This window comes from Chiloscyllium plagiosum, chromosome 21 (genome assembly GCF_004010195.1).
Source record: "Chiloscyllium plagiosum isolate BGI_BamShark_2017 chromosome 21, ASM401019v2, whole genome shotgun sequence".
NCBI lineage: Eukaryota > Metazoa > Chordata > Chondrichthyes > Orectolobiformes > Hemiscylliidae > Chiloscyllium > Chiloscyllium plagiosum.
In genome coordinates, this window is record NC_057730.1 from 46,184,533 (window position 1) to 46,210,346 (window position 25,814).

The window sequence follows — 25,814 nt, forward strand, 5'->3', positions numbered from 1 at the left end:
GAAAGACTGAAAAAAGTCTCTGTTGTAATGTAGGAAACACTGCATCATATTTGTGCTCAGCAAAACAATAGTGTGATAATGACCATGTAATTTGTGTTTTTGCAATGTTGATTGAGAGATAAGTATAGGTCTTGTTTAGATTTAGATTTTGTTGTCACGTGTACTCAAGTACAAGAAAACAGTGAGAAGTGTAAAATGTCGCCACACAAGGCGCCATCTTAAGTACAAAGTTACCTAGGTTAAAAAAAAATCTTAGTTGCAAAGTAGTAAGAGAAACAGTTAAAAATTAAGCATTACCTTCACAGAATAAGCACAAATGTAAAGAAAAACGGTTATATTCAACATTAAAGTATTTCTTAATTTAAACTGGGTAATAAAGAAACTAAATTAAAAATTAGCCAGAAACACCAGAAATAATTTTCCTGGAGGTGGTGCCATTGATCTTTTACATCAGGTAAATGGGCCTCAGGATCAATTCAGACAAGAGACAGAACATTCTAACAGTGCTTTATTAGTTGTTTCCTCAGCCCTGTTTTGCTAGCCTTGATTTTTGAGCACCTTACAGTGAGACTTGAATTCACAATCTTAATCAAGTCTCAGCCAACACCGTAAATATGAACAAGAAAAAGTGACACAAGAATCTCATTAGTTTGCAGTGAAGTTATACAACAATTGGTGTAAAACCTGCAATCTAACACAGGATTTCGCAAAGTGTGGGTAGGAAGTTCAAGTAGGGTCATGAGCTGACAATTTGCTATGACGATCTCTAAGGCAGTAATGGCTACCATTGACCTCTGACTGCATTATGTCAGCTGAGTTCCCACACCAATAGACCCATTTGGTCACAGCAGCCTCAATTCCATTTTCAGAAGGGTCACAACAATTTTCATGCCTAGAAATGGTGTCAAAACCAGCGAATGTTTGAGAAGCAATGATCTAAATGGAAATGAAACATGATTTATCAGCCAAGAGATAAGCTATATGTTGTAAATACCTCAGGGGAACTGCTTTCAAATCAGAAGTGCTGATACACGGGCACTTAATCCTGCAACACTAGGTGTTTAGCTGCAGACTGTTACAAAACTGCAGAAAAGCTGTGCTTTAAGTCGCTCACTACTGGCATGAACACATGCAATACTCAAAGAGTACTGTCAGAAATCTGTCCTTGTCTCAGGTCTTTGTGAACAACTCCACAGCCCACCATGTATAAGAGCATCACCGTCCATCCCAGTGCAGACCAATATTTATCCAATACAGATAGTCATTCTGAAGTAGGGTAGCTGAACCTGAAACATCAACTCTGCTTTCTCTCCACAGATACTGCCTGACCTGCTGAGCTTCTCCATTAACTTCTGGTTTTGTTTCTGATTTCCAGCATCCGCAGTTCTTTTTGTTTTTAAAAAAAAATTGTATTATATTCGAATGTACTCCACATATGACCTGGTCAATCTGTTTGTGTGCCTGGGACCTTGTTGTGAATAAATCGGCTCTGAGTTACAAGTAGCTAGAGTCACTTCAGGAATAGTGAAGGCTGAGGTTATTGAAGGTGCTATGTAAATGCAAGATCTTTCCTTTGGGTTTATAAAGGCACACGAGCCTCTGTATGGCTCAGTGAGATATTCCAGCCGAAGAGGTCACCGTTTTACAGTAAATTATCTCCATGTTTTTTTTTCCTCTGTCCAATTCCACAAGATCCGTCCGGACGACATTTACCCGCCAACAACACCCGGGGGAGAGGGTGGGCAACTGGCCACAACTTTCATTCTTTATTTTTTATTTCAATTCCAAGTAACGAAGGGGTGAATGATTACATTTTATCAGCCTGACTCTCAGGGGATTGAGCGATCAGGAAGAGCAGCGGAGCCGCCAACGGTCGACTCTGTGCCCGCGCCTGGAACCTTCTGGAACACAGTGGGGGGAAGGGCGGAACTAAAGAACACAGTGGGTTGGTGGGGGGACTAAAGAGCGGGGCCGCGGAGGTGGGGGGGAACGGTTTGGTAGCGACACCCTTTTTCCCGTTCCGTCGAGGTAATCTGTCCGTTCCGGTGCCGTGAGGTTGGGGGAAAGAGGCTCCCAGGACAAGATGGAGGAAGAAACGGCGTGAGGTTCCAACTGGGCCTGGAGAAGGTTCTGGAAGTTAGATGTTGGGGAGGAGGAGGAGGAGGGGGGTCGACGGGAAGGCGCTGGTCTAAAAGCCTGGAGCTGCCGCCGTGATCTTTCCCGCTCACTTTTTAATTTCCACCGAGTCTGTTTTGGTTACAGCCACAGTCAGTATCTGGTTCTTCCCATCCCTGGGGGAAAGGAGGGGCAGGTTCACCTGGGCCAGGTGGGACTTGAACCTGCATCTCCTCTACCTTGGTACCAGTTGGGTCGAAGTCAGTCAACGCGGAGCTGGAGAAGCGCAGCAGACCAGACAGCAACCCAGGAGCAGCAAGGTCAACGTCCTGAAGAACCGGGGTGGACAAAGTTTAAAAAAAGTCACACAACACCAGGTTATAGTCCAACAGGTTTATTTGGAAGCACACTAGCTTTCGGAGTGTACGACCAAATAAACTTGCTGGACTGTGTTAAAAATCACACACCACCAGGTTATAGTCCATGTCTTACAATCTTATACACCACAACCACCTGATGAAGGAGCGGCGCTCCAAAAGCTAGTGGTTACAAATAAACCTGTTGGACTGTAACCTGGTGTTGTGGGATTTTTAACTTAGTCCTGAAGAACCGTTTTGGCCCGAAACGTTGACTTTCCTGCTCCTCGGATACTGTCTGACCTGCTGTGCTTTTCCAGCTCCACGTCCATTGACTCTGGCCTCCAGCATCTGCAACCCTTACTGTCTCCAAACCAGCTTGCTCTGGGTCGGAAGACTGTGGTTCTGAACTTCTGTCTCTGTTAATGCTGAGTATTTACTTCTCCATTTTCTAAGATCTTGTAACTAAAGAAGCTGTACCTAGGTGCCTCGTACCTAACAGCGCAGTACAGGCCCTTCGGCTCTCGATGTTGTACTGGCCTGTGGAACCAATCTAACGCCATTGCTAAACTACTCTATTCCATATATGTCCATATATCTATCCAATAACCATTTAAATGCCCATAAAGTTGGTGAGTCTACTACTATTGCAGGCAGTTCCATTCCGCTACTACTCTCTGACATCTGTGGTTTATCTGTCACCCCTCAATTTAAAGCTATGCCCCCTAGTACCAGCCATCACTATCCTAGGAAAATGGCTCTCACTGTCCACCCTCTCAAACCCTCTGATTATCTTATGTCTCAATTAAGTCACCACTCAACCTTCTCTCTAACGAAGATGGTGCTGAAAGTGAAGACGTATAAACGTTTCATTGTACTCATCAAGTATGTGTGACAATAAAGGCTAATTCTATTTCTCAGGGTAACATCTCCAAACAGGTTGATTTTAAACAGGGTTTGTGAGAGTGTGGATATGCTAAAATCACTAGACAAATTGCTCACATTCTGGGGGATCTGGTGTTACATCCCATCATGGAAGGAGGTCAGTTTTGGAAAATAACGAAGGGTTTTGTGCTCCATAAACAGATTGATTTAAACAGGATTTACTATAGTGGGGAGATGGCTAAAGGTGTTTGTGGTGTTGAGGTAGTGCCCTACCTGTAGGGTAGAAGTCCTGGATTTTCAAGTCCCACTTGCTCCAAAGGTGTGTCATGGCACATCTGAACTGGTTAATTAAAATTCTCGTGTCCTTACTCATGAAACAGAGGCACCTAGTTCAAGCCCTCCTTGCTCCATAACATATCTGAATATGTTAATTTAAAGTATCCAGCAAGGAGGTGGTGGTATAATGGTAACATCACTGGCCTAGTTATTCATAACTCTAGACTCATTCTGCATACATGGTTTTACATCCAACTGTGATAGATGGTGAATTTTAAAAATTAAAGGTTTTGTGTTACAAGATTAATGCCCCTGCCTCTGGGTTAAAAGGTCTGAGTTCAAGTCCCATCTTCCACTAAGGTGTGTCCTAACTGGTTGTTCTAAGTTTTTTTTTCCTCTACCACCTGTTAATGGGGCAGATTTATATTCTCCTAGAGTGGGTATCAAACTTAGTTGATTGTCCTATAATTGAAGCGATTCTCCTTTTTTTTGACTGTGTCCCTTGTCTCCAGGATTGAACCTGGAGGTCTTAGCTGAGTAGGGCTTATGCCCAAAATGTCGATTCTCCTGTTCCTTGGATGCTGCCTGACCTGCTGCGCTTTTCCAGCAACACATTTTCAGGTCTTAGCTGAGTGCTTTGAGTGGGTCTGCACATCGACCAGCAGAGAGATGACAAATTTAGCCCATAAGTTGTAAGGTTTGCACCCATCCCCTGCCATTCTGCTTACCACAAACCTCCAACCCTTCTCCAGTGGAAATATCCCTTTCCTAGCATAAGAATTGGTCACCCTGTAGAGATTTTGTCTGATCCAAAATATTTTCACGGTTAACTTCAGTTTGGAATGTTCACTTTGATGTTTTCTATCCCCATTTTTGCAAGTTCCTTGTTTTACTATTGTGTACTGACCAGACTGTTTACAACCAGTAACCTTGATGCTTTGATTTTAAATTTACTATGTAGAGCGTTAATGTATTCTTCTTCTTACCTTGATGTAACTAGAAAACAAGAGACCTGCATTTGTAAAGCATAATTTACAACTCCAGGATGTCCCATTGCATTTCACAGCCAATAAAGTATTTTTGAAATGTACTCACTGATAGTCTATATAGAAATCATGGCAGACATTTTGCACAGCGCATGCTCTCTCAATCAAAAAAGTTATAATCGCCAAACAACTGCTTTTTTTTTGTGATGTTTGTTGAGGATTAAGTATTGGCCAGCACACTGAGGGTAACTTCTGCTTTGAATAGTGCCACGGGACCTTTTACATCTATGCAAATAGGCAGACCGTTAATGTCCTATCCAAAATATTTGTTCAACAAACTTTGAGTCTATTTTACAAGTTTAGCAAGAATGAAAATATGGCTGAAAGTAATTTAAAAAGCCCCCCACAAGACTGAATAATGAAACAGAGCTGAAAATGTGTTGCTGGAAAAGCGCAGCAGGTCAGGCAGCATCCAAGGAACAGGAGAATCGACGTTTCGGGCATAAGCCCTGATTTCCTGAAGAAGGGCTTATGCCCGAAACGTCGATTCTCCTGTTCCATGGATGCTGCCTGACCTGCTGCGCTTTTCCAGCAACACATTTTCAGCTCTGATCTCCAGCATCTGCAGTCCTCACTTTCTCCTGAATAATGAAACATGCTTGTTTCTGTGAGGCTTCAAGGGAATGTATAGATTACATGTTTAGGCGACGAAGTTGGGGTTTAACCTTCTGGCCTGTACTCGGTAGCTCATCACTGATTTAGGTGGCTAACTGATCATCATTGAAACATGGCATGAAATTAATGCCCATAAGGGAAAATGGGCAGCAATAGGAGGAAAAAAGGTTACCTTTTATGAATGTGTACATTAATTAGCTTTTTATTTGAAACTTAAGATATTTTCTAATCACCCTGTTCAGAAATGTTATTATAAGACATAGGAGCAGAAATTAGGTCATTCAACCCATCAAGCTTGCTTTGCCATTCAATCATAGCTGATAAGCTTCTCCCCATAACCCTTGACCCCCTTGATACTCAAGAACCTATCTCTCAGTCTTAAATAAACTCAATGACCTGGCAATAAATTGCATAGATTCACCACTCTCTGGCTGAAGAAGTTTCTCATTATCTCCTTTTACTCTAAAACTGTGCCCTCAGGTCCTAGTCTCTCCTACCAATGGAAACATCTTCCCAACATCTCTGTCCGGGCCATTCAGTATTCCGTATGTTTCAATTAGATCCTCACTCATCCTTCTAAACTCCATCGAGTATAGACCCAGAGTCTTCAAATATTTCTCATATGTTAAGCTTTTCATTCCTGAGCTGTCATGATGAAGAACCTTACAGGTGGAGCTATTGCATAGTTGCTGACACTATTGCCTCTCAAGGTTCAGGATTTATGTTCACTCCTGGGATTGAACATAAAAGTCAAGACTTCCATTCCAATCCAGGAATTCCACCGCACTATTACAGGTGCTGCCTTTCACATGAGATATTAAACTGAGATCCCATCTCCCTGCTCGGAATGATATAAAAATTCCAGGCACGATTTCAAAGAAGTGCAAGGGAGTTATCCTTGGTCTTCTGTACAATATCTATCCCTCAATCGACAAAGACCGGTCATTATCATGTTGCTAACCCAATCCATAAATATTGGGTGGGATATCAATATCTTCTATGATGCTGACATGACCAAAGTAAAGGAAATGCCTGGGAGCTAAAGCAATAGAGGAAGTATAAGCAGATGGGCTGAACAGCCTTCAATGATTCACAAGGCTTTGATACTAACCTTTTCCACATTGCAATACACTAGGATTACTGAGACTTGATCGTTAGATTTCCTTGTATGAGGATTATTTCAGTACATGCACACGACTAAATTCTTACAGTCACTTTGTGTTTCTAGGAATGGACCAGGATGACAGTGAAGGGGAAGCTGAGCTCAGGAAGCAGTCGGTTGGCGGTTGGGGTTTACTTCAGATTGCTGGATGCACAGGATTAACTGCATATGTAGTATGGGCAGGAATACTGATGCCGGGTTTCAGGAGGGTCCCTCTAAGATTACAGGTATGGAAAACACAACTTTCTACAAAGTGCATTAGATGTACACCAGGCAGATCGGATAGCTTGACTTAAGGTAACCATATAAAATGAGTTTGTAGTGAATTTCTCTGGTTAACCAACTGCTAATACTGTCAGCTTGCCGATATGTTCATTTGAAGTGTCACATCATCTGTACTCCTTGCACCTGTATATCTAAGTTCCTTTCATTGTTTTGAGTGCAAGATCAGTATCTTCAGATAAAAGCATCTAAACAAAGAAGCACCACTTTTTCAGTAGGTCCCAAATCATAAAACTGTTATTAGATTTAATTTCAGATAAAGGACTTTGGGTCAGATCTCAGCTCCAAATACACTCAGAAACAATAGGACTTCAGGAAGATCTGGGTCAGAGAGGGCAATTAGGGATCATAGACCCTTACCTTAGATCCCCTACAATATGGAAGCAGGTTATTCAGCCCATTGAGTCCACACTGACCCTCGAAGAGCATCCAACTCAGACCTGATCTAACCCCCTACCTTCTCCCTGTAACCCAACATTACCCATGGCTAATGTACCTAGCCTGCACACCCCTGGACAGTGGACAATTTAGCATGGCCAATCCACCTAACCTGCATATCTTTAGACTGTGGGAGTAAACCGGAGCACATGGACAAAACTGACACAGACACAGAGAGAATGTGCAAACTCCACACAAACAGTCACCCGACGGTGGAATTGAACTCAAGTCCCTGGTGCTGTGAGGCAGCAATGCTAACCATTGAGCCACAAAATAGGTAAATTAAGCGCTTATATACAATACGTTGCTAGGATTTGGAATACCCTGCTAGCTGTTACAAGGGCCGAAGGCTACTGTACTGTTCTATGTATGATAGTGGGAACAAGAGCATGGGAGTGGGTTCAACTCAATTGCTCTTTGAAAGAGATTGCACAGCCTTGGTGGGACAAATGGCCTGTGTCTGTGATGTATTATTCTATGACTCTTCCAGTTTCTCTCAACAATCATGAACTGAGAAAGTTGTCCGTAAGTCTGACCTAATTTATACCAGTAAGCAGGAAATTTCTGATATTGCTAAGAAGCAACAACATGCTGTTGAAGCTTTTCTTCTTACACTGGTCAGGACAGAATCACAGGAATAATCAAATCAGAAAGGGAGCAGCAATTCATTCTGCATATGCAGAGTTCTTTTGGCAAGTTGTCTCTGCCTCATGGAGCTGTTGCCATGGTAAATGCACCATGGAGCAGTTAACTGCGAAATTTTTAAATTCAAGCTAGACAAGTTGACTCTGATTAGTTAAGGAATTGCCATGAAGGACACAGCAGGAAAAGAATGTCACCCAACCTTTGTTTAGTTGATAAACCACAAGGTTTGTCATATTTTGCAAAAGGCAGGCCCGGTGTATGAATATATGCCGTTCCTAGTATGCACAGATAAGCCACATTGCAAGATCAAATTGATAAGCTCAAATTAGTTGTTAGTGTAATCTTTTGCACAGTAATAATTGCTTAGCGAGTGTCGTCCAATCACAGAGTCATTTCTAATGTTGGACACTGTACTCTTGAGTTTTGAAAGCAGACTGGTTAGGTACAGTCAGCACCCTTTCTAATGAGAACAACCAAAGGGAAGTTCAGTTTGCTGTGATCTACCAGTTATTGGGACATGAATGAAGGAGAATTCAAATTGCTCCTGATCGGACAACAAGAATGATCAGGAGTTACTGTTAGTCTGAAAAATGGAGGTTATTGCACTGTTGAATTTGTAACAACTGAATCAGAAAAAATGGTTTGTCAGGTTTTTAGAATTAGTTTGGGTAAGTGAATTGCGAATTCTGTGTCTCTCAGTTTCGAGGAAAGCCAGCTGGACACAATAAAGAGATAAATATCTTTTACCAGGTACCCTACATACCTGCAAGCCACAAACAGGTGCAAAATGTGATGACTTTACTGGAAGGCCGGTCTGGCAAAGTGGTGGACTTGGGATCAGGTGACGGCCGAATTGTACGTAAATCGTTGGACTAAAACGCAATATATTCTGTAATCAAAAATGTGAACAACTTCTCCAATTTAACTTGGATTTCAGTGCATACTTAAGACCAATCTTTATAAAAATTATTGATGAAATAACCTAATAATTGGTCTCATTTTGTGGAAGCTGATTAACTATTTTGTCCACATAGTTTACAAGCGTTGAAATTCTTGCTGTTCTTTCTTTGTGTTTCCAAAAACCATTCCCATCTGGTAAACTACCCAACACTTTCAATTTTGGTAATTCTGCTCTGAAACAGTTCCCTTAGCCTCCCCAGGGAGCGCATGAGAGTGGGCTGGACTGAATTTCTTCCCCTCTTCCTCAAGTGAAAGTGGCATGCTAATCCATATTCAAAGAATCATGAAGAATATTTGGGTTCAGTTGTTACTCCCCAAGCTCTGACATTTATATTATAAGTTCTATGTTGACTCTGCCTCATTCCCTATTGTCAGTATGTAAAAATGCTAGAATATTAATACAGTAACTACGTAGTTTTTCTGTGTTTTGGGTGGATTTTATCCAGTATTGTCCTGCACAATAATAACAGCAACTTACATGGAGTTTTTAACTTAATAAATACACTGTGGCTAATCTTTCCATTGCCTTCCCATCTTAGCATGTCTGAGTATACCATGTGATTCACTGTTTTGGGCATGAATCTATTTCCCAGTGCACCCATTTAAATTGCTCTTCTGTTCAGCTGCCCATTTAGACATGATCTGGTTCTCAAGTTATCTCTGTAGTTCTAGTTCTCTAGCCTACAGAATTTGGTGCACATTAGGCCAGCTGGGAATACATACTGAGGTAAAAGTGCTTTGTTCTTTGCCTTTTCATCTAAAGGAAGTGCCCCCATTACCCTCTCCTACCCCATTTCCTACCACTTTGTGATTCTTGCTAGGTGAATTGAAATTAAGTAGAGAATGAGTCATTCTTGAGCATTTCTAATTACAGGAGAGCACTGAGTGGTGGATGGTTACCTTTCTAGTGTTTCAGTCAGGGAGTGGTGCTGAGGAAGGTATAGGTAGGGAATAGAGTAACTTTGGTGTAGTTGATAGTGTACAATCATCATTAATGATCACTGTCAAATACTGCAACACTCGGCAAAAAAAAACTTGATTTTGGAAAAAAGTACCTTGAATGATCATAGAAATCATATTACAGGAGGGAGGACATTCAGCCCATTTTGACTCTTTAAAGCTAGTATCGTGCTTAACTTCCACACCCAGCTCTTTCCCAACTACTCTGTAACTTAGTCCTCTTCAAGTTGTTGACAAACATACTGTGCAGTCACCCTACTTGAAGTGGTAAATTAGCAATGACACGTATTTTTTCTGTCTCTCTCTGTCCGCGCCCTGCCACCGCTGCCGCCTTTAGGGTGGGAGGTCAGTTAGTTCAGTTAGCTTCAAGATTGTGATCAGCCAGCGTCCAAGGAGCAGGAAAATCAATGTTTCAGGCAAAAGCTCTTTATCAGGAATAAGGCTGTCAGCCAAGGGGGTGGAGAGATCAATGAGAGGGGGTGGAGCTGACTGGAGTGTCCCAACCAGGCATCGGGTGATAAGGGTGTGATGATGGAGGGGACCCAGGACCTGTGTGTCGTTGGCAGAGTGGGAGGGGGAGTTGAAGTGTTTGGCCACAGGGCAGTAGGGTTGGTTGGTGCGAGTGTCCTGGGGATGTTCTCTGAAGCACTCTGCGAGTAGGCTTCCTGTCTCCCCAATGTAGAGGAGACTGCATCAGGAGCAATGGATACAGTAAGTGACATGTGTGGAAGTGCAGGTAAAACTCTGGTGGATGTGGAAGGCTCCTTTGGGGCCTTGGACGGAGGTGAGGGGGGAGGTGTGGGCACAGGTTTTGCAATTCCTGCAGTTGCAGAGGAAGGTGCCAGTAGGGGAGGGTGGGTTGATGGGGTCTGTGGACCTGACAAGGGAGTCACGGACAGAATGGCCTTTACGGAAAGCGGATAGGGGTGGGGTCCGTTTATTGGTGGTTGGAATGGTAGAGGATGATGCGATGTATACGGAGGTTGGTGGGGTGGAAGGTGAGGACCAGGGGGGTTCTGTCCTTGTTGCGGTTGAAGGGATGGGGTTCAAGGGCAGAGAAGCAGCAAGTAGATGAGATGCGCTGGAGGGCATCATCAACCACAAGGGAAGGGAAATTGCGATATTTAAAGGAGGCAGCCATCTGGTGTGTTCTGTGGTGGAACTAGTACTTCTGGGAGGAGATGCAGTGAGGCAGAGGAATTGGGAATAAGGGATAGCATGTGGGAGGAGGTGTAATCCAGGTAGCTGTAGGTTTATAGAAGATGTCAGTTTTGGATCGGTCACAGTTGATGGAGATGGAGAGGTCCAGGAAGGGGAGGGAGGTGTCAAAGAAGGTCCAGGTGAATTTGAGGTCGGGGTGGAATATGTTGGTGAAGTTGATGGACTGTTCAACCTCAACTGCTGGTTTGCATCTAGACTAATGCCGACACGTGGCTTCAGTTCCCACACCAGCTGAGGTTACCATAGAGGTCCCATCTACTCAACCTCTCCCCTCACCTGAGACACAATGACCCTCAGGTTAAACCACTGCCAGTCATCTCCCTCTAATGAGCAAGCATCCGTATAGTCATCTGGAACAATGGAGGTTTTGCCTTGCCTTTACCTCCTCTTCCTCACTTAAAGGACAAATCTATCAACCATTTCCCCATTGCAATGATATGAGAGTTAATAGTACAGTAGGGAGAAGGCGTATGTGACCAATTGTGCTGACCGGTCTGTTTCTACGTTGAAGATTCTAAAGGATACCAGGTAAAATGTGTGCAGTTGTGCAGAATTAGATTGAAGAAAGAACTTCTTTCTCATTGTTGCATTACCACCATTTTTTTGTCATTTTCAAAGTCGTGCAAACCAGACTCTTCATTATGATAATAAGTAGCAGAATCCCTGTTACTTTGCAGGTTTTAGAAGCCAGTAGACATGGCTTTCATCCAGCAGTTGGCTATGAATTAAATCCATGGCTCATCAGGCTGTCAAAGTTCTACGCTTGGAGAGCTGGCTGTTACGGCCAGGTTTCTTATGTGAGACAAGATTTATGGAAGGTAGGAAAGCCTTAATTTTGAATTAATATTTAAAGTAGGGGTAAAAGCTTCATTATTTTATATTACTGGATGTTACTCATAAGCTTTCTCAATCTCTAATATGTACCTTTTGAGAAATTATGTCCATTAAAAATCACATTTAAATGCTAATTCATTTTGGCCATCAGATTCCAATAAAATACAGGCTTCTACAAGCATGAACATGGTTAGCACAAACTGATGACTAGCCATTATTTACCAGCTTTAGGGATGCCAATACAGTCTCTATTTGGTTCTCAAGTAACGTTACAGCGGTTCAGAAACAATTTCATGCATCAAGTTACGTTCTTCATTAAGTAAACAGCTGTTGATAAGTAGACTCCTCGATCTAATTATCCCACACAAGAGGAAGTAATAGCATAGAGCAAATGTTTTTCCAAGAAATAATGCTGTAACTTTACACTGGGAAAATGTTTGGCCTGACACTACATAAAAATCACGTAGATCAAGTGAAGATTGTCAATGGAAAATTATTGTCTACAACTTGAACAAAGTTGGCCCACTGTAGTTAAAAGCAAAGAACAGTTCACTTGCATGACAGATTAATATTTTAGTGCAGAGTCTGACATAGATTCCCATTCATACTTGCTGCACAGCAAGGTATCAATCTCAGATAAGCAGTGAGGATATATATAAAGCACAACATAAAAACATAGGAGCAGGCCATTCGGTCCTTCAAGCCTGCTCCACCATTCAAGATGATCATGGCTGATCAACTGACTCAATACCCTGTTCCCACTTTTTCTCTGTATCTTTGATTCCTTTAGCCATAAGAACTGTACTTAACTCCTCCTTGAAAACATTCAATGTTTTGGCCTCAACCACGTTCTTTAGCAGAGAATTCCACAGACTCAGCGCCCTCTGGGTGAAGAAATGTTTCCTTATGGTCTACCTTGTATCCTTAAACTGTGACCCCTACAACAACAAATTACATTTATGAAAAGGTCAGAAGTCACACAACACCAGGTTATAGTTCAACAGTTTACTTGAAATCACAAGCTTTCAGAGTGCTACACCTTCGTCAGGTGAAGTGGAGGGAAGCGCATAGGCACAGAATATATGGGTGGAGAGGTAATAGCAAGATAATTCCAATAGTTTAGAGTTTCAGCAGATAAGTGCAAATAATGTGAGTAGAGGCTGAATAACAAGTCCTTGCAGGTGATCGAAAGTGTCCAATGGTGTGAGTAAAATGTCAACAGCTGAATAACAAGTGAAGCAATGACCAATGAACCAATTAATTAAGGCAGAGAGATAATTACAAAAAAAAATCAAAAACAGTTTTGTTGTTTTTTTGTAATTATCTCTCTGTCTTAATTAATCAGTTCAGAGGTCATCTCTTTACTTGTTATTCAGCTGTTGACACTTTTGATCACCATTGGACACTTTTGATCACTGCAAAAACTTGTTATTCAGCCTCTACTCACATTATTTGTACTTCTCTATTGACACTCTTTATTACTTGGGATCATCTTGCTATTATCTCTCTGCCTATTTAGTCTGTACCTGTGCGCTTCCCTCCACTTCACCTGATGAAGGAGCAGCGCTCTGAAAGCTTGTGATTTCAAATAAGCCTGTTGGACTATAACCTGGTGTTGTGTGACTTCTGACTTTGTCCATCCCAGTCCAACACTGGCACCCTGACATCATGCATTTACGGAACACTATTATTATAATAAAGCATCCCAGGCTGATTTGTGGGAGCTGCTTGGAAGTAAGAATAGGGGCTGACCATTCAGCCTTTTGAACCCAAGGCCAATCTTTTACACATTCTGGTCACTGAGTAACATTGGTAAGGGCCTGGAACAGATCTTGTTCATCTTTGTTAACTGTAGAATGTTGCTGAGGGGACCTTGCAAGATTGGAAAATTACAGACAAAGAACAGACTATCAGAAACCAAAACCTTAAGTAGAGAATTGTTGCTGCATATAGGTTTGCTCGTTGAGCTGGAAGGTTCACGTTCAGACGTTTCATTACCATACTAGGTAACATCATCACTGAGCCTCCAGTTGCTGATGATTCCTGCTTTCTATTTATATGTTTGGGTTTCTTCAGGTTGGTGATGTAATTTCTGGTGGTGATGTCATTTCCTGTTCTTTTTCTCAGGGGGTGGTAATTCAGGTCCAAGTCAATGTATTTGTTGATTGAGTTCTGATTAGAATACCATGCTTCTAGGAATTCTCGTGCGTGTCTCTGATTGGCTTGTCCTAGGATGGATGTGTTGCCCCAGTCGAAGTGGTGTCCTTCCTCATCTGAATGTAAAGATATTAGTGAGAGAGGGTCATGTCGTTTTGTGGCTAGTTGATGTTCATGTATCCTGGTGGCTAGTTTTCTGCCTGTTTGTTCAATGTAGTGTCTGTTACAGTCCTTGCACGGTATTTTATAATGTCATTTACAAGCTAACATGCAAGGACCTATATCCAGAACCTCAACCTGAGCTACAAATATTCTCAAAACCCACTAAGAGAATTGTTACATATGTTCTTATACAACAATGTAAAATCTGTGCATGGCTTCTGTGTAAATTAGGAATTATTCAAATGTGACTCTCAGAAATGAACTGGTGAAATATTCATGAAACAGATTGATTTATTGTTATTTCAGGTTGATTTGTCAGACTGCTCGAATGTCACAGTTTTCCTAGCTCCTAGTGTGGTAAGTAGTAGGTGATTCATTTTCACTCTCTTTATCTCTCTCTTATTAATTCATAAGCTTGGCTTATCAGTGTGTTCTCAGTAATTTTACAATCTTGGATCACTGCTTGCAAACTCCAAATATACCTGTGTTAAATTATTTGGTTTCTTATGTTAGGTATTTCTTTGAGTTCACTGTCTCTGGTCACTCCCTAAGAAGACCCCTTGTCTCCAATGATCCATATAACTTTATTTGTCCAATATCAGGGTAAATAACCAAGATTTGAATAGCGAACACTTTTCACTGTTCTCTGCATTGCTGTGGTATGTCATGTGCAGCACATAACTCCTTGGGCCGAACGTTCCCATATTTCAGCTAAGTGTCAATTTCAGAGTTTCATTGAGCCATGAGCCCTGACAATTTTTTATCATCTAATTCTCCCCAGCTTGCTTCATTGAGTCTGCACCTCACCTCAATTGTGCTGCTTGTGTGCAATCTTGCAGTCAACAGTAGCGGAAGTATTCACTGGTGCTGGGACTTAGGATATTCACACTGCAGGCACCATATTTACACCCCAGTCATGCACCATTTTCAACACTATCAGCTTGGATTGAAGTAGCCAGCTGGTTAGTGCAGAGTCCACGGTCTGAAGGAATGCACAGTCATGCCGTAAGAAGGTTCATGACTTTCTAAACTCCACAGGGAAAGTGCCCCCATCTCCTCTCCATTACCCTCACATGATTCTGACCCCACTGCTGCACCCAGTTCCCATCAAATCTACTGCTGTTACTCTTGTATGCAGCATTTTCCTTTAATACTTCTAACACAACCCAACCCCCAAACTACAAAGCCTTCCTGTCCTCTGCCCATCCTACTCACTCAGTAATGCAGGACACCTCACCATCTTTCCTGACTGACCATAGGCCCCTTAATTAGTCTGAGGACTAGTGTCTTTAAGATATTTCGGTGAAGCACGGTAAGTATGTTTGCTGCATAAGCTGTTGGCAAATGCTTTAGGGGTGACATTGTTGTACCACAGTGGTGTCCGCCAACATGTCTGCTCCAGGACAAGCTGTCATTCTTTCTGTTCACACAAAGAGGTAAGGTAGGGCAGAGATGCTGTGTCCAAATAAGTGCAAAATGAGTGTGTGCCAAGAAAACAGGTTAACAGCCTAGAGGTGAGATGGAGTGCCTGTCCCTGCACACCCAGCGGCCTGGAAACAGCATTGCAGTTTAAGATGTCGGTGATCTCCAAACTACACAACTGAAGTGCTAAACTGTATTATAAATCAGTCTGAGATATGCCAAGATGTTGTGCTGAGGCTGTTGCTTTGCCAATGACGAAGGATGCAGGCAACCACTGCCATGGATTATGCCATGAGATATCGGGGAATGATGACTGAGGTAGAGGCCCTGATAAGACACCAATAAGCTGCAGCCACCACATGACGACTCACACTTTCACGTCTGGAATTGGTGCGGTCTCATTTTTCACCAGTATCTGAGAGAATAGCAACCTGCATAAAAATGAAGCAAGATTGTGAAATAATAGATGTTAATACTTGCAAGTAAGGCCCTTGTTGCTCTCCGGCCAAATCCTCATCTAACCGTTAAAACATTAGGGAGAAAATCTGACATTTTTCCTGACGTTTTTCATTCTCATTGTAAGTGTTCAATTTTCTCACCATTACCCATGTTATTCAGATGCTGGAAGGATTTTGCCTCTTGTCTTTCATAGGCAGAAGAATAACACCCCATCAGATTCTATGAAGTATTAAGACAATGCTATTCAACATCAAAAATAAAACAAAGAACTGTGGATGCTGGTAATCTGAAGCAAAAACAGAAATTGCTGCAGAAACTCAGCTGGTCTGGCAGCATCTGTGGAGAGAAAGCAGAGTCCACATTTCTGGGTCCAGTGACCCTGCTTCAGAACAAAGATGTGGCCAAACCTGCTGAGTTTCTACAGCAATTTCTGTGTTTATTGAACATAGCGTAGGTCAACAAACTGTTTCGAGCACAGTATGTTTTGCAGTAAAAGCAGTCTATTCTATACCTCTAGAATTTAAAAGAGGAACAGCATCTCCATTGCGCTGTCAAAATAAGACTGGCCTTTACCAGAAATCAGCTGTGGCATTTTGTCAGGTTTCATGGAGGATTTCTCTAATGTGGTTGTGTTTTCTCGCACAATTGTCCCAATCCTACTTCATTAACTAGATACCACAACTCTCTTGTTCGATTTTCTGAATGTTAGTTTAATTTTCTGAAGTGAGTGGTTATTTGGAGAGGTACATGATGTGATTCAGGCTATGAAATATCATTGTAATAATTTCCATCCTTATGCTTGGACATGCACTATGGACATTAGAATTAGCATGACACTAAGTTACTTGGTCCTACAATAAATTAGTCCATCAAAGACATTAAAACACGCTTCTTTCTACACAGCTTTCGTTACTAGAAGTCAAGTTGTTATCTGAACTTCCAGAAGATGCCTGGATTGTTGCTGGTCGATTCCCTTTCCCAAATTGGAAACCTTGCTGCACTGTTGGGGATGGAGTGGACAGAACTTGGCGTTATAGTGTCAAGCAACTACGACAAGAACGTGTTTCCCAGATCACACATGAAGGAACAGCAGTGTAACATCCGCTGACAAGCCAATAGTTGCAAAAAAGCAACTTTCAAGAGGAGACTGTTAAATAATTTTTTATTTTAAGCTGCAAGCCGCACATTGGATTTTTAAAAAAACTTACAAGAGGTCTTTATTTCAAAGCCAGAGGATCCTCTGTAATAAATTACATGATAATCTTGGATTCTTTTTCAATCCAATGTTGCAACTTGACAATGTACATCTTTTAAGAATGGAAAGTTGTTGCCTTGCTAATTAGAGAAGGGTAAGCAATCTGGTCTTGCTTAAAAGAGGAATTTCCTTCCTTGATACAACACAGGAAATTTTAGAGTGAGGTTTTCTGACAGATCAAACTTTCAAAGATGCTGCCACTTGTCATAATGTGTGACTACTATGCTAAGCAGTGGGGTGCAAGGCTGTCCCTTGCCATAACTTCCAACATAAATGAAATTCTACAGTTAGTTTGAGAGAAGCAGAGAGCCAATGTCTTCGTGCTGGCATCCATTTAGAGCATAACTTTATGGAGCTTATGACATGTGTCTGGCTCTCTTCCTGATTGTGAATGGTGATTGTTTTGAGCCCCTTTGAGACTATTATCCTTTAAAAATGTGAATCTTTCACTGACCAATGCAATTAATTCCACAAAATTATGTAACATTTTAAACTTCTTACTGCAACAAGCAAATTAAACTCAACATTGACTAAACATGATTTAGTAGTCATCTAGAGTACAAAACAGATTTCCCCATTAGGTTCCTAATACAATTAAAAAAACCCACATCTCATTTATATATTATCCCACACTCTGAGCAGAGATGAAGTCTGTGAGCTGCTCCAGACTTTAACAGGAACTCTTCTCCCTGCTTCACCAAGGTGAACCCTATTAATTTCATTAAGAGTCATAGAGATGTACAGCACAGAAACAGACCCTTTGATCCAACTCATCCATGTCAATCAGATATCTTAAATTAATCTCATTCCATTTGCCAGCATTTGGCCCATATCCCTCTAAACTCTTGCTATTCATATACCCATCCAGATGCCTTTTAAATGTTGTAATTGTATACACCTCCGCCACTTCCTCTGGCAGCTCATTCCATACACGCACCACTCTCTATGTGAAAACGTTATCCCTTTTATACCATTCGCCTCTCATTTTAAACCTATACCCTCTAGTTTTGGACTCCCTTATCCTAGTAAAATGACTGGCTATTCACCCTACGTATGCCCAACATAATTTTATAAACCTCTATCAGGTCACCCCTCAAACTTTGACACTTCAAGGAAAATAGTCCCAACCTATTTAGCCTCTCACTATAGCTCCAACTCTGTAACATCTTTGTAAACCTTTTCTGCAGCCTTTCAAGTTTAACAAATCTGGTAACAGGGAGATCAGAATTTAATGCAGTATTCCAAAAGTTGCCTAAATAGTGTACTGTATTAGCCGCAACATGACTCCTACATTCGATGCACTGACCAATAAAGATGTGTCCAATTGCCATCTTCACTACCCTGTCAACCTGTGACTCCACCTTCAAGGAACTATGAATCTGCACCCTAAGGTCTCTCTTTAGCAGCATTCCCCATGATCCTCCTATTAAGGACCTATCCAGGGTTGTTAAGAAGGCATACAGTGTCTTGGCCTTTATTTATGGAGGGATTGAGTTCCGGAACCAGGAGGTTATGCTGCAGCTGTACAAAGCTCTGGTACGGCCACACTTGGAGTATTGTGTACAGTTCTGGTCACCACATTATAAGAAGGATGTGGAAGCTTTGGAAAGGGTGCAGAGGAGATTTATTAGGATGTTGCCTGGTATGGAAGGAATGTCTTACGAGGAAAGGCTGAGGGCCTTGAGGCTGTTCTCGTTAGAGAGAAGAAGGTTGAGAGGTGACTTAATAGAGACATACAAGATAATCAGAGGGTTAGATAGGGTGGACAGGGAGAGCCTTTTTCCAAGTATGCGAACGGCAAACACGAGGGGACACAACTTTAAAGTGAGGGGAGATAGGTATAAGATAGATATCAGAGGTAGTTTCTTTACCCAGAGAGTAGTAATGGTATGGAATGCTTTGCCTGATTCGGTAGTAGATTCGCCAAGTTTAAGTGCATTTAAGTCGTCATTGGACAGGCATATGGACGTACATGGAATAGTGTAGGTGGAATGGACTTCAGATTAGTATGACAGGGCGATGCAACATTGAGGACCGAAGGGCCTGTACTGCGCTGTAATGTTCTATGTTCTATCCTGATTTACCTTACCAAAGTGCTCCGTCTGGCCCATCTGATCAAGTTCTCGTTGTACTCTGAGATAACCTTCTTCACTGTCCATTACACCACCAATTTTGGTGTTGTCTGCAAACTTACTAAATGTTCCTCCTTTATTCTCAGCCAAATTATTTATATAAATGACAAAAAGCAGTGGACCCATCATCAATCCTTGCAGCACATCGCTGGTCACAGGCTTCCAGTCTGAGCACTTGATATTCTTCTGTTACTACAGTTTTTGCAGCTCAACAAACTGAAGATGAAAATATTTCATCCTAGCCTGAAATGAACGTTTAATAAACCATTATGGAATGAAAGACTATGCAAAGAACAGGAACAAAGTCTACAATGTGGAAAGCCTTCAGTCAATGTACATATCAATATAAAAAGCATTCCTCTTTGTTCAATTGCATTTATTACAGTTCTACAACAACAGTTTAAAAAAAGTTTTGTTATATTTTATTGGTAAATAATTAAAATTGTAAATTATCCCATACACCCCAAAGTTATTCATACTTGAAGAGTATTGTCAGAAGTTTCCTTGCCACGATGACACAACCAAATAATCAACAATGTCTCTGGACCAATAGCATAAATTGTCAAAAGTGGTTGTTTACTGGCATTCCTCTGCTGTTTTCATCAAGGCTATAGTGTGGAGTTGGTGGGAACCCTGTGTAAACATCCTCCAGCATCCCCACTTCACGGTTCACATTTGAAACCATTCTGTCAGTAGTGGGAAGTTTTTACATTCACAGTCTGGGAATGGAAGATTCACTTTGATGTTCTGAGTATGAAAAAGCATTACAGTTTAAAAATAGGGCACTGATGCTGGGTATTATGCTGCTGAACTAAAGAAATGGAAAGCATCATTTACACTGTTAATGGATTATTTGAAACATGGCAAAGAAACATAGCATAACTGTCCTTTACAGACTTTAGACGCAATTGATTTTGTTTTATAAAAAAGGTCTATTTAGAATAGCACATGAACTGAAAAAAATATGAGTTAACAATGTACAGCACATCTCTTCAGATCTCCAGATTGGTATCAGGATCCCTGGTGTTGCTGAACAGTATCACATAATTTGAGGAGTATTTAAACTTAAAATTATTAAAATCTGTTCTTGTGGCGACATAAATATAGCTAAGATTACGAGACAGAGAAAACATGAGATACAAGATGAAGTTTATAATCTGTTTGCAGAACCAGACAAAAGCGGTTTGTAGTATCTCTTCAAAAGTTGAGAATAGCACTCTTCAATAGCTACAGACATTTTCTAACAAACCAATTCAAGAATGTTATTAAACACCTTTGGAGTGGGTGGGAATTGAACCCAGGCCTCCTGGATCCAAGCTAGAAATACTACCACTGCACCACAAGACCTCTATACCCCTGGGGCCTTCCTGTATCAAAAGTACCTGTGATATAGAACAGGTATGAAGATCAGTGGGATGTAGGCAGGATTGAAGAATTAGCAGAATTGCAATAAATCTTCTACTCAGAGGTACTCATTGATTTACTATCCCCTCCGTTAGAGCTCCCATTTGATGTAGAACCCTCCTTTAATCCACCTCCGTTGTCCACTTGTCACTGCAGTAACAGGAAAGCAAGAATTTTTTTCCTTTATAAATATTACTTCCTGCTTTCTTGTTTTGAGAAGTCAGAAATGTTTGGTGAAAACATTATATTATTGCAGAAATAATAATTTAAATAGGCTGCAATTTATGCTTTTCTGTTGGTAGATTCAAAGACAGGTTGGGGATATATAAAATTCTCTGTCTACTATTTATCCCCAACCTATCTGCACTTTTACCAAGGGAGGGAGGCTTCAGATGGCCCTTGCGTTTATTAGGCCTTAAACTTGCCAATCAATGGTCACATTAGGGCCCAATCTTGCTCCTGACAGCATTTCACACAAAGCAAGAGTTGGCTCCCTCACTTTTGGAGGCCCAGCATCTTTAGTTGCACTGGCTAGCATGAGGAAAGGCATAGGGCAACCTCTGCTTAGCACTGCTGCCTCCCAGTGCCAGGGACCCAGGTTCAATTCTACCCTCACACCCTATGTGGAGTTAACACATTCTCCCCGTGTCTCCCACAGTTCAAAGATGTGCAGAATAAGTGGATTGGCCATAGTAAATTGCCAATAGTGTCCAGGGATATGCAGGCTGGGAGTATTAGCCATTGGAAATGCAGGGTTACAGGGATAGCGTAGTGGGGGTGGGGGGGTGGGTCTGGGTAGGATGCTCTTCAGAGGAGCGGTATGGACCGAATGACCTGCTTCCACACTGTAAGGATTCTATGGTCCTGTGTAGGGCATTCAGCCCATATAGTTCACATAACAATTAAGCCTCCTTTTTCTTATCTACTATATCAATTTTTAAAATTATTTCCATAGAAGCAGGAAGTAATATTTATAAAGGAAAAAAAAATCTTGCTTTCTTGTTACTGCAGTGACAAGTGGACAGCGGAGATGGATTAAAGAAGGAGGGTTCTACATCAAATGGGAGCTCTAACAGAGGGGATAGTAAATCAATGAGTACCTCTGAGTAGAAGATTTACTGCAATTCTGCTAAAATACATAATATTTTTGATCATGGCGAGACAGGTGGAATTGACAAATCAGCATTTCCTTGCCATTTCTAGATAAGAGAGAAAATAATTCAACCAGTGGAGTTGAAATGTACATGAAAAGTGCAAGGTTATTACATATTGCAAAGATGGCAAGGGTACAAATGACCAGTCTCCATTTGGTCTATCATTGAAAAGCCCGAGAATAGAAACAGCTCCCCTTTAGGGCTCTTGTGGTGGAGTGAGTTGCTCTTCCTCTGGATCAAGATATATATTTTCAAATTAACCTGTTCAGAGTTATTACAGCACAACTCTGGAACAGGTGGGACTTGAACACAGGCCTCTGACTCGGAGATAGTGATGCTACCACTGTACTACATGAGCCCCAACAACATGCCTCAACAGGTTGATTAAACATTCAGGCAGCATCCAACAAGCAGCGAAATCGACATTTCGGGGAAAAGCCCTTCATCAGGAATAAAGGCCGAGAGCCTGAAGCGTGGAGAGATAAGCTAGGGGAGGGTGGGGGTGGGGAGAGAGTAGCATAGAGTACAATGGGTGAGTGGGGGAGGAGATGAAGGTGATAGGTCAGGGAGGAGAGGGTGGAGTTCCAGCACCACTGATCCAGAATCTGGTTTCCAGCATCTGCAGTTATTGTTTTTACCAGGTTGATTAAACATGCTCAGACATAGCTTCACAATACAGTTGGAGGAAATTCCTTGTTTAACTCCAGTCTGAGATAAGGGGAGTGTTAATAGTGCTCCATTAAACACTGGCTGTGTAATGACATAATTAACACACCTCTATGGTACAGTGATAGCATCTCCGTCACCGTGCCAGGAGACTTGTGTTCAACTTCCACCTCCTCCAGAGGTGTGCAATAATAGGTCAAGACAGGTTGATTAAAATGTATCTACATGAAATTCACTGATTGGAAAAGCAAACATTCAAAGAGAGCTGGAAGGCAGAGTGAGAAGTTTCATGCTAAGTTGTATAATTTATTCTTACAAATTGCAGTACATAAACCAATTTTCCTAATGTCTACAATTTTCAGTGATTAAAATTTATCAGAGTTTCCTGTACAATTGACTAAGCGTATTTTCTGCTCATTATAATATCCAAGTGTTTGAAAGGAATCTTCTCAGGCTTGGGCAATTCATCTTGAAACAGGAAACACAGGATTAAAATGGTTGGCTTTCATGTTTCTGTAGTTGGGAGAAAAACTCACCATGATGTCTGATATAATTGATATTATTTTACACAGGATACATGTTCAGATATTTTCCCTGTGATCAAGTTGGATGTACATTAAGAATTCATAATTATATCCCAGTTTAAATTAATGGATGACAGTTTGTGTTGTACATTACTGTCCATTTTACCATTTGCCACTGGCAGAATTAAATAAAATGGAACAAAACTTGCCCCAATAATTTCATGGCATATATGGCAAGATGAAAATGGCTCTCATGGATTGATTTCAAGGCTAATGTCATCCTGGAGTCAGGCATTAGTTCCCCATGTAGTTAACGATGTTATGTAGACCATACAATGCGATTGCTGGTTTAAAATCACATCTACCTATCCATTATTCTGAATATGAACTGGTCTGTACAGAGTAAAATGGGTGGTCAGACCGGAAACATATTTCAATGAGAATCTGATATGATAATGTGCTTCAGCAGGCAATGATTTAATGAGAAAAAATATATATACACACAGAATAATAATAATCCTGAATGCGAGAAGTTGAGAAGGAAAACTGATTTTACTTTTGCAACAGTTTAGTTTCTAGAAACCTGGATTTGAATGCAGGTTTCCAATGAATCCGTTGAGTAGGATCCAAGTGTATGGGAATAATTAGAAACCTAGCCTTTCCCAGTTGATGCCAAAGTAATGGAAATTGGGAACTTGCTCTCTAAAGAGCTGCTGAAGCTGGAGATAAACTAAATATTTCAAATCGGAGATTGATAAGACATTTGTTAGGCAGGGATATTAAAGGTTATGGAATCAAGGCAGCTGCGCAGAAGTCCAGATCAGCTGGGTATGGAGGGCTGAATTGCCTTCTCCTGTTCCTGTGTAAATAATCTCATTTGTGAATAAGTTAACTTGCACATGGTAGAACCACTGTCTCATCCCGTGTGGCAGACCGTAAATAATGAGTACCTTATTTTGCTGTAGCACACTGTCAGTAAAAATGCTATGTTATTTTACTAATCACAACTTTCATTTCCAAATAACTGCTCAGAAAATTCCTGGTGACAGCAGGGGGGTGAGACTTCCATTTCAGAGTTGAGGATCCTGTGCGATTGCCAAGGAGGTTAATGACGGATAACATCAGCACTGGCTGCTCTTGGGACTTCAGTTCCAACCAGTTTTCGGAGGCGGGTAATTTCCTGCTTGTACCTGCATTATTTAACAAAACGGCAATTTAGTTTCGAAAACCCCTCACTTATATAGCGCCTTTCACAAAGACTGGTCGAGCAAGGGTGCCTTGGTTCACTTTGGACCAGGAGGCCAAGTCTGAAGCTTATTCAAAGTTTTTTGAACATCCAGACACCAAAGGAGCAAGCGCCTTGGCTTCCTGGGCAGGCTTAGACTGTCAGAGTCAGATTGTGGGAGTAAGGGAGGGAGGAGAGGAATTAGACCCACAACAGGTTCTGCGATGTCAGCCGAAGAAAAGCAATGCTAGTGAGTTTTGAGAAGATTTGTAGCTCAGGTTGAGGTTCTGATGTAAGTTTACTTGCTGAGCTGGAAGGTTTGTTTTCAGATGTTTCGTCACTAAGTAACATCAGTGAGCCTCCGGTGAAGCACTGGTGGTATTGCCCACTTTTTATTTATGTGTTTAGGGTTCCTTGGGTTGGTGAAGTCATTTCCTGTTCTTTTTCTCAGGGGTGGTAAATGGGATCCATATCAGTGTGTTTGTTGATAGAGTTCCAGTTGGAATGCCATGCTTCTAGGAATTCTCATGTGTGTCTCTGTTTGGCTTTTCCTAGGATGGATGTGTTGTCCAGTCGAAGTGGTGTCCTTCCTCATCCGTATGTAAAGATACTAGTGAGAGTGGGTCATGTCTTTTTCTGACCAATTGATGTTCATGTATCCTGGTGGCTAGTTTTCTGCCTGTTTGTCCAATGTAGTGTTTGTTACAGTTCTTGCAAGGTATTTGGTAAATGACATTAGTTTTGCTTGTTGTCTATATAGGGTCTTTCAGGTTCATTAGCTGCTAAACAGACAACAAGCAAAACTAATGTCATTTGCAAAATATCTTGCAAGAACTGTAACAAACACTATATTGAACAAACAGGCAGAAAACTAGCCACCAGGATACATGAACATCAATTAACCACAAAACGACATGACCCACTCTCACTAGTATCCTTACATACGGATGAGGAAGGACACCACTTCCACTGATCAGGTGTACCCAAGAACTCTGTTGAAAGCTAGAGAAGTGATTGCTTGGCTTCTTGCTGCGACATTTGTATCATCGATAGTCACAGGTGAGGTGCCGGAAGACTGGAGGTTGGCTAATGTGGTGCCACGGTTTAAGAAGGGCGGTAAAGACAAGCCAGGGAACTATAGACCAGTGAGCCTGACCTCAGTGGTGGGCAAGTTGTTGGAGGGAATCCTGAGGGACAGGATGTACATGTATTTGCAAAGGCAAGGACTGATTAGGAATAGTCAACATAGCTTTGTGCGTGGGAAATCATGTCTCACAAACTTGATTGAGTTTTTTGAAGAAATAACAAAGAAGATTGATGAGGGCAGAGCAGTAGATGTGATCTCTATGGACTTCAGTAAGGCGTTCCACATGGTTCCCCATGGAGACTGATTAGCAAGGGTAGATCTCATGGGACACAGGGAGAACTAGCCATTTGGATACAGAACTGGCTCAAAGGT

General features: G+C 41.5%; 2 protein-coding genes across 2 annotated transcripts in view; one reads left to right on the top strand and one right to left on the bottom strand.

The window, feature by feature from the left end:
- The first annotated feature begins 2,009 nt into the window (after positions 1-2,009).
- antkmt (adenine nucleotide translocase lysine methyltransferase) lies at positions 2,010-17,845 on the top strand. Its single transcript, XM_043711976.1, has 6 exons — positions 2,010-2,127; positions 6,522-6,682; positions 8,571-8,675; positions 11,639-11,779; positions 14,421-14,471; positions 16,899-17,845. The coding sequence occupies exons 2-6, from the start codon at positions 6,524-6,526 to the stop codon at positions 17,091-17,093; spliced, it is 651 nt and encodes a 216-aa protein (XP_043567911.1). The 5' UTR covers positions 2,010-2,127; positions 6,522-6,523; the 3' UTR covers positions 17,094-17,845.
- Positions 17,846-22,505: 4,660 nt separating this feature from the next.
- The window catches only part of ccdc78 (coiled-coil domain containing 78), a 78,477-nt gene continuing 75,168 nt past the window's right edge, over positions 22,506-25,814 (bottom strand). The window contains exon 22 of the mRNA XM_043711977.1: positions 22,506-24,320. Within this exon, the coding sequence (XP_043567912.1) occupies positions 24,236-24,320 (85 nt within the window). The 3' untranslated portion in view covers positions 22,506-24,235. The remainder of the gene's footprint in view (positions 24,321-25,814) is intronic.

Coding starts and splice junctions, on each gene's coding strand:
- antkmt (XM_043711976.1), top strand. CDS start 6,524: ATGGACCAGGATGACAGTGAAGGGGAAGCTGAGCTCAGGAAGCAGTCG. Junction 6,683..8,570: donor GGGTCCCTCTAAGATTACAG/GTATGGAAAACA, acceptor ATCTTTTACCAG/GTACCCTACATACCTGCAAG. Junction 14,472..16,898: donor TTTTCCTAGCTCCTAGTGTG/GTAAGTAGTAGG, acceptor CTTTCTACACAG/CTTTCGTTACTAGAAGTCAA.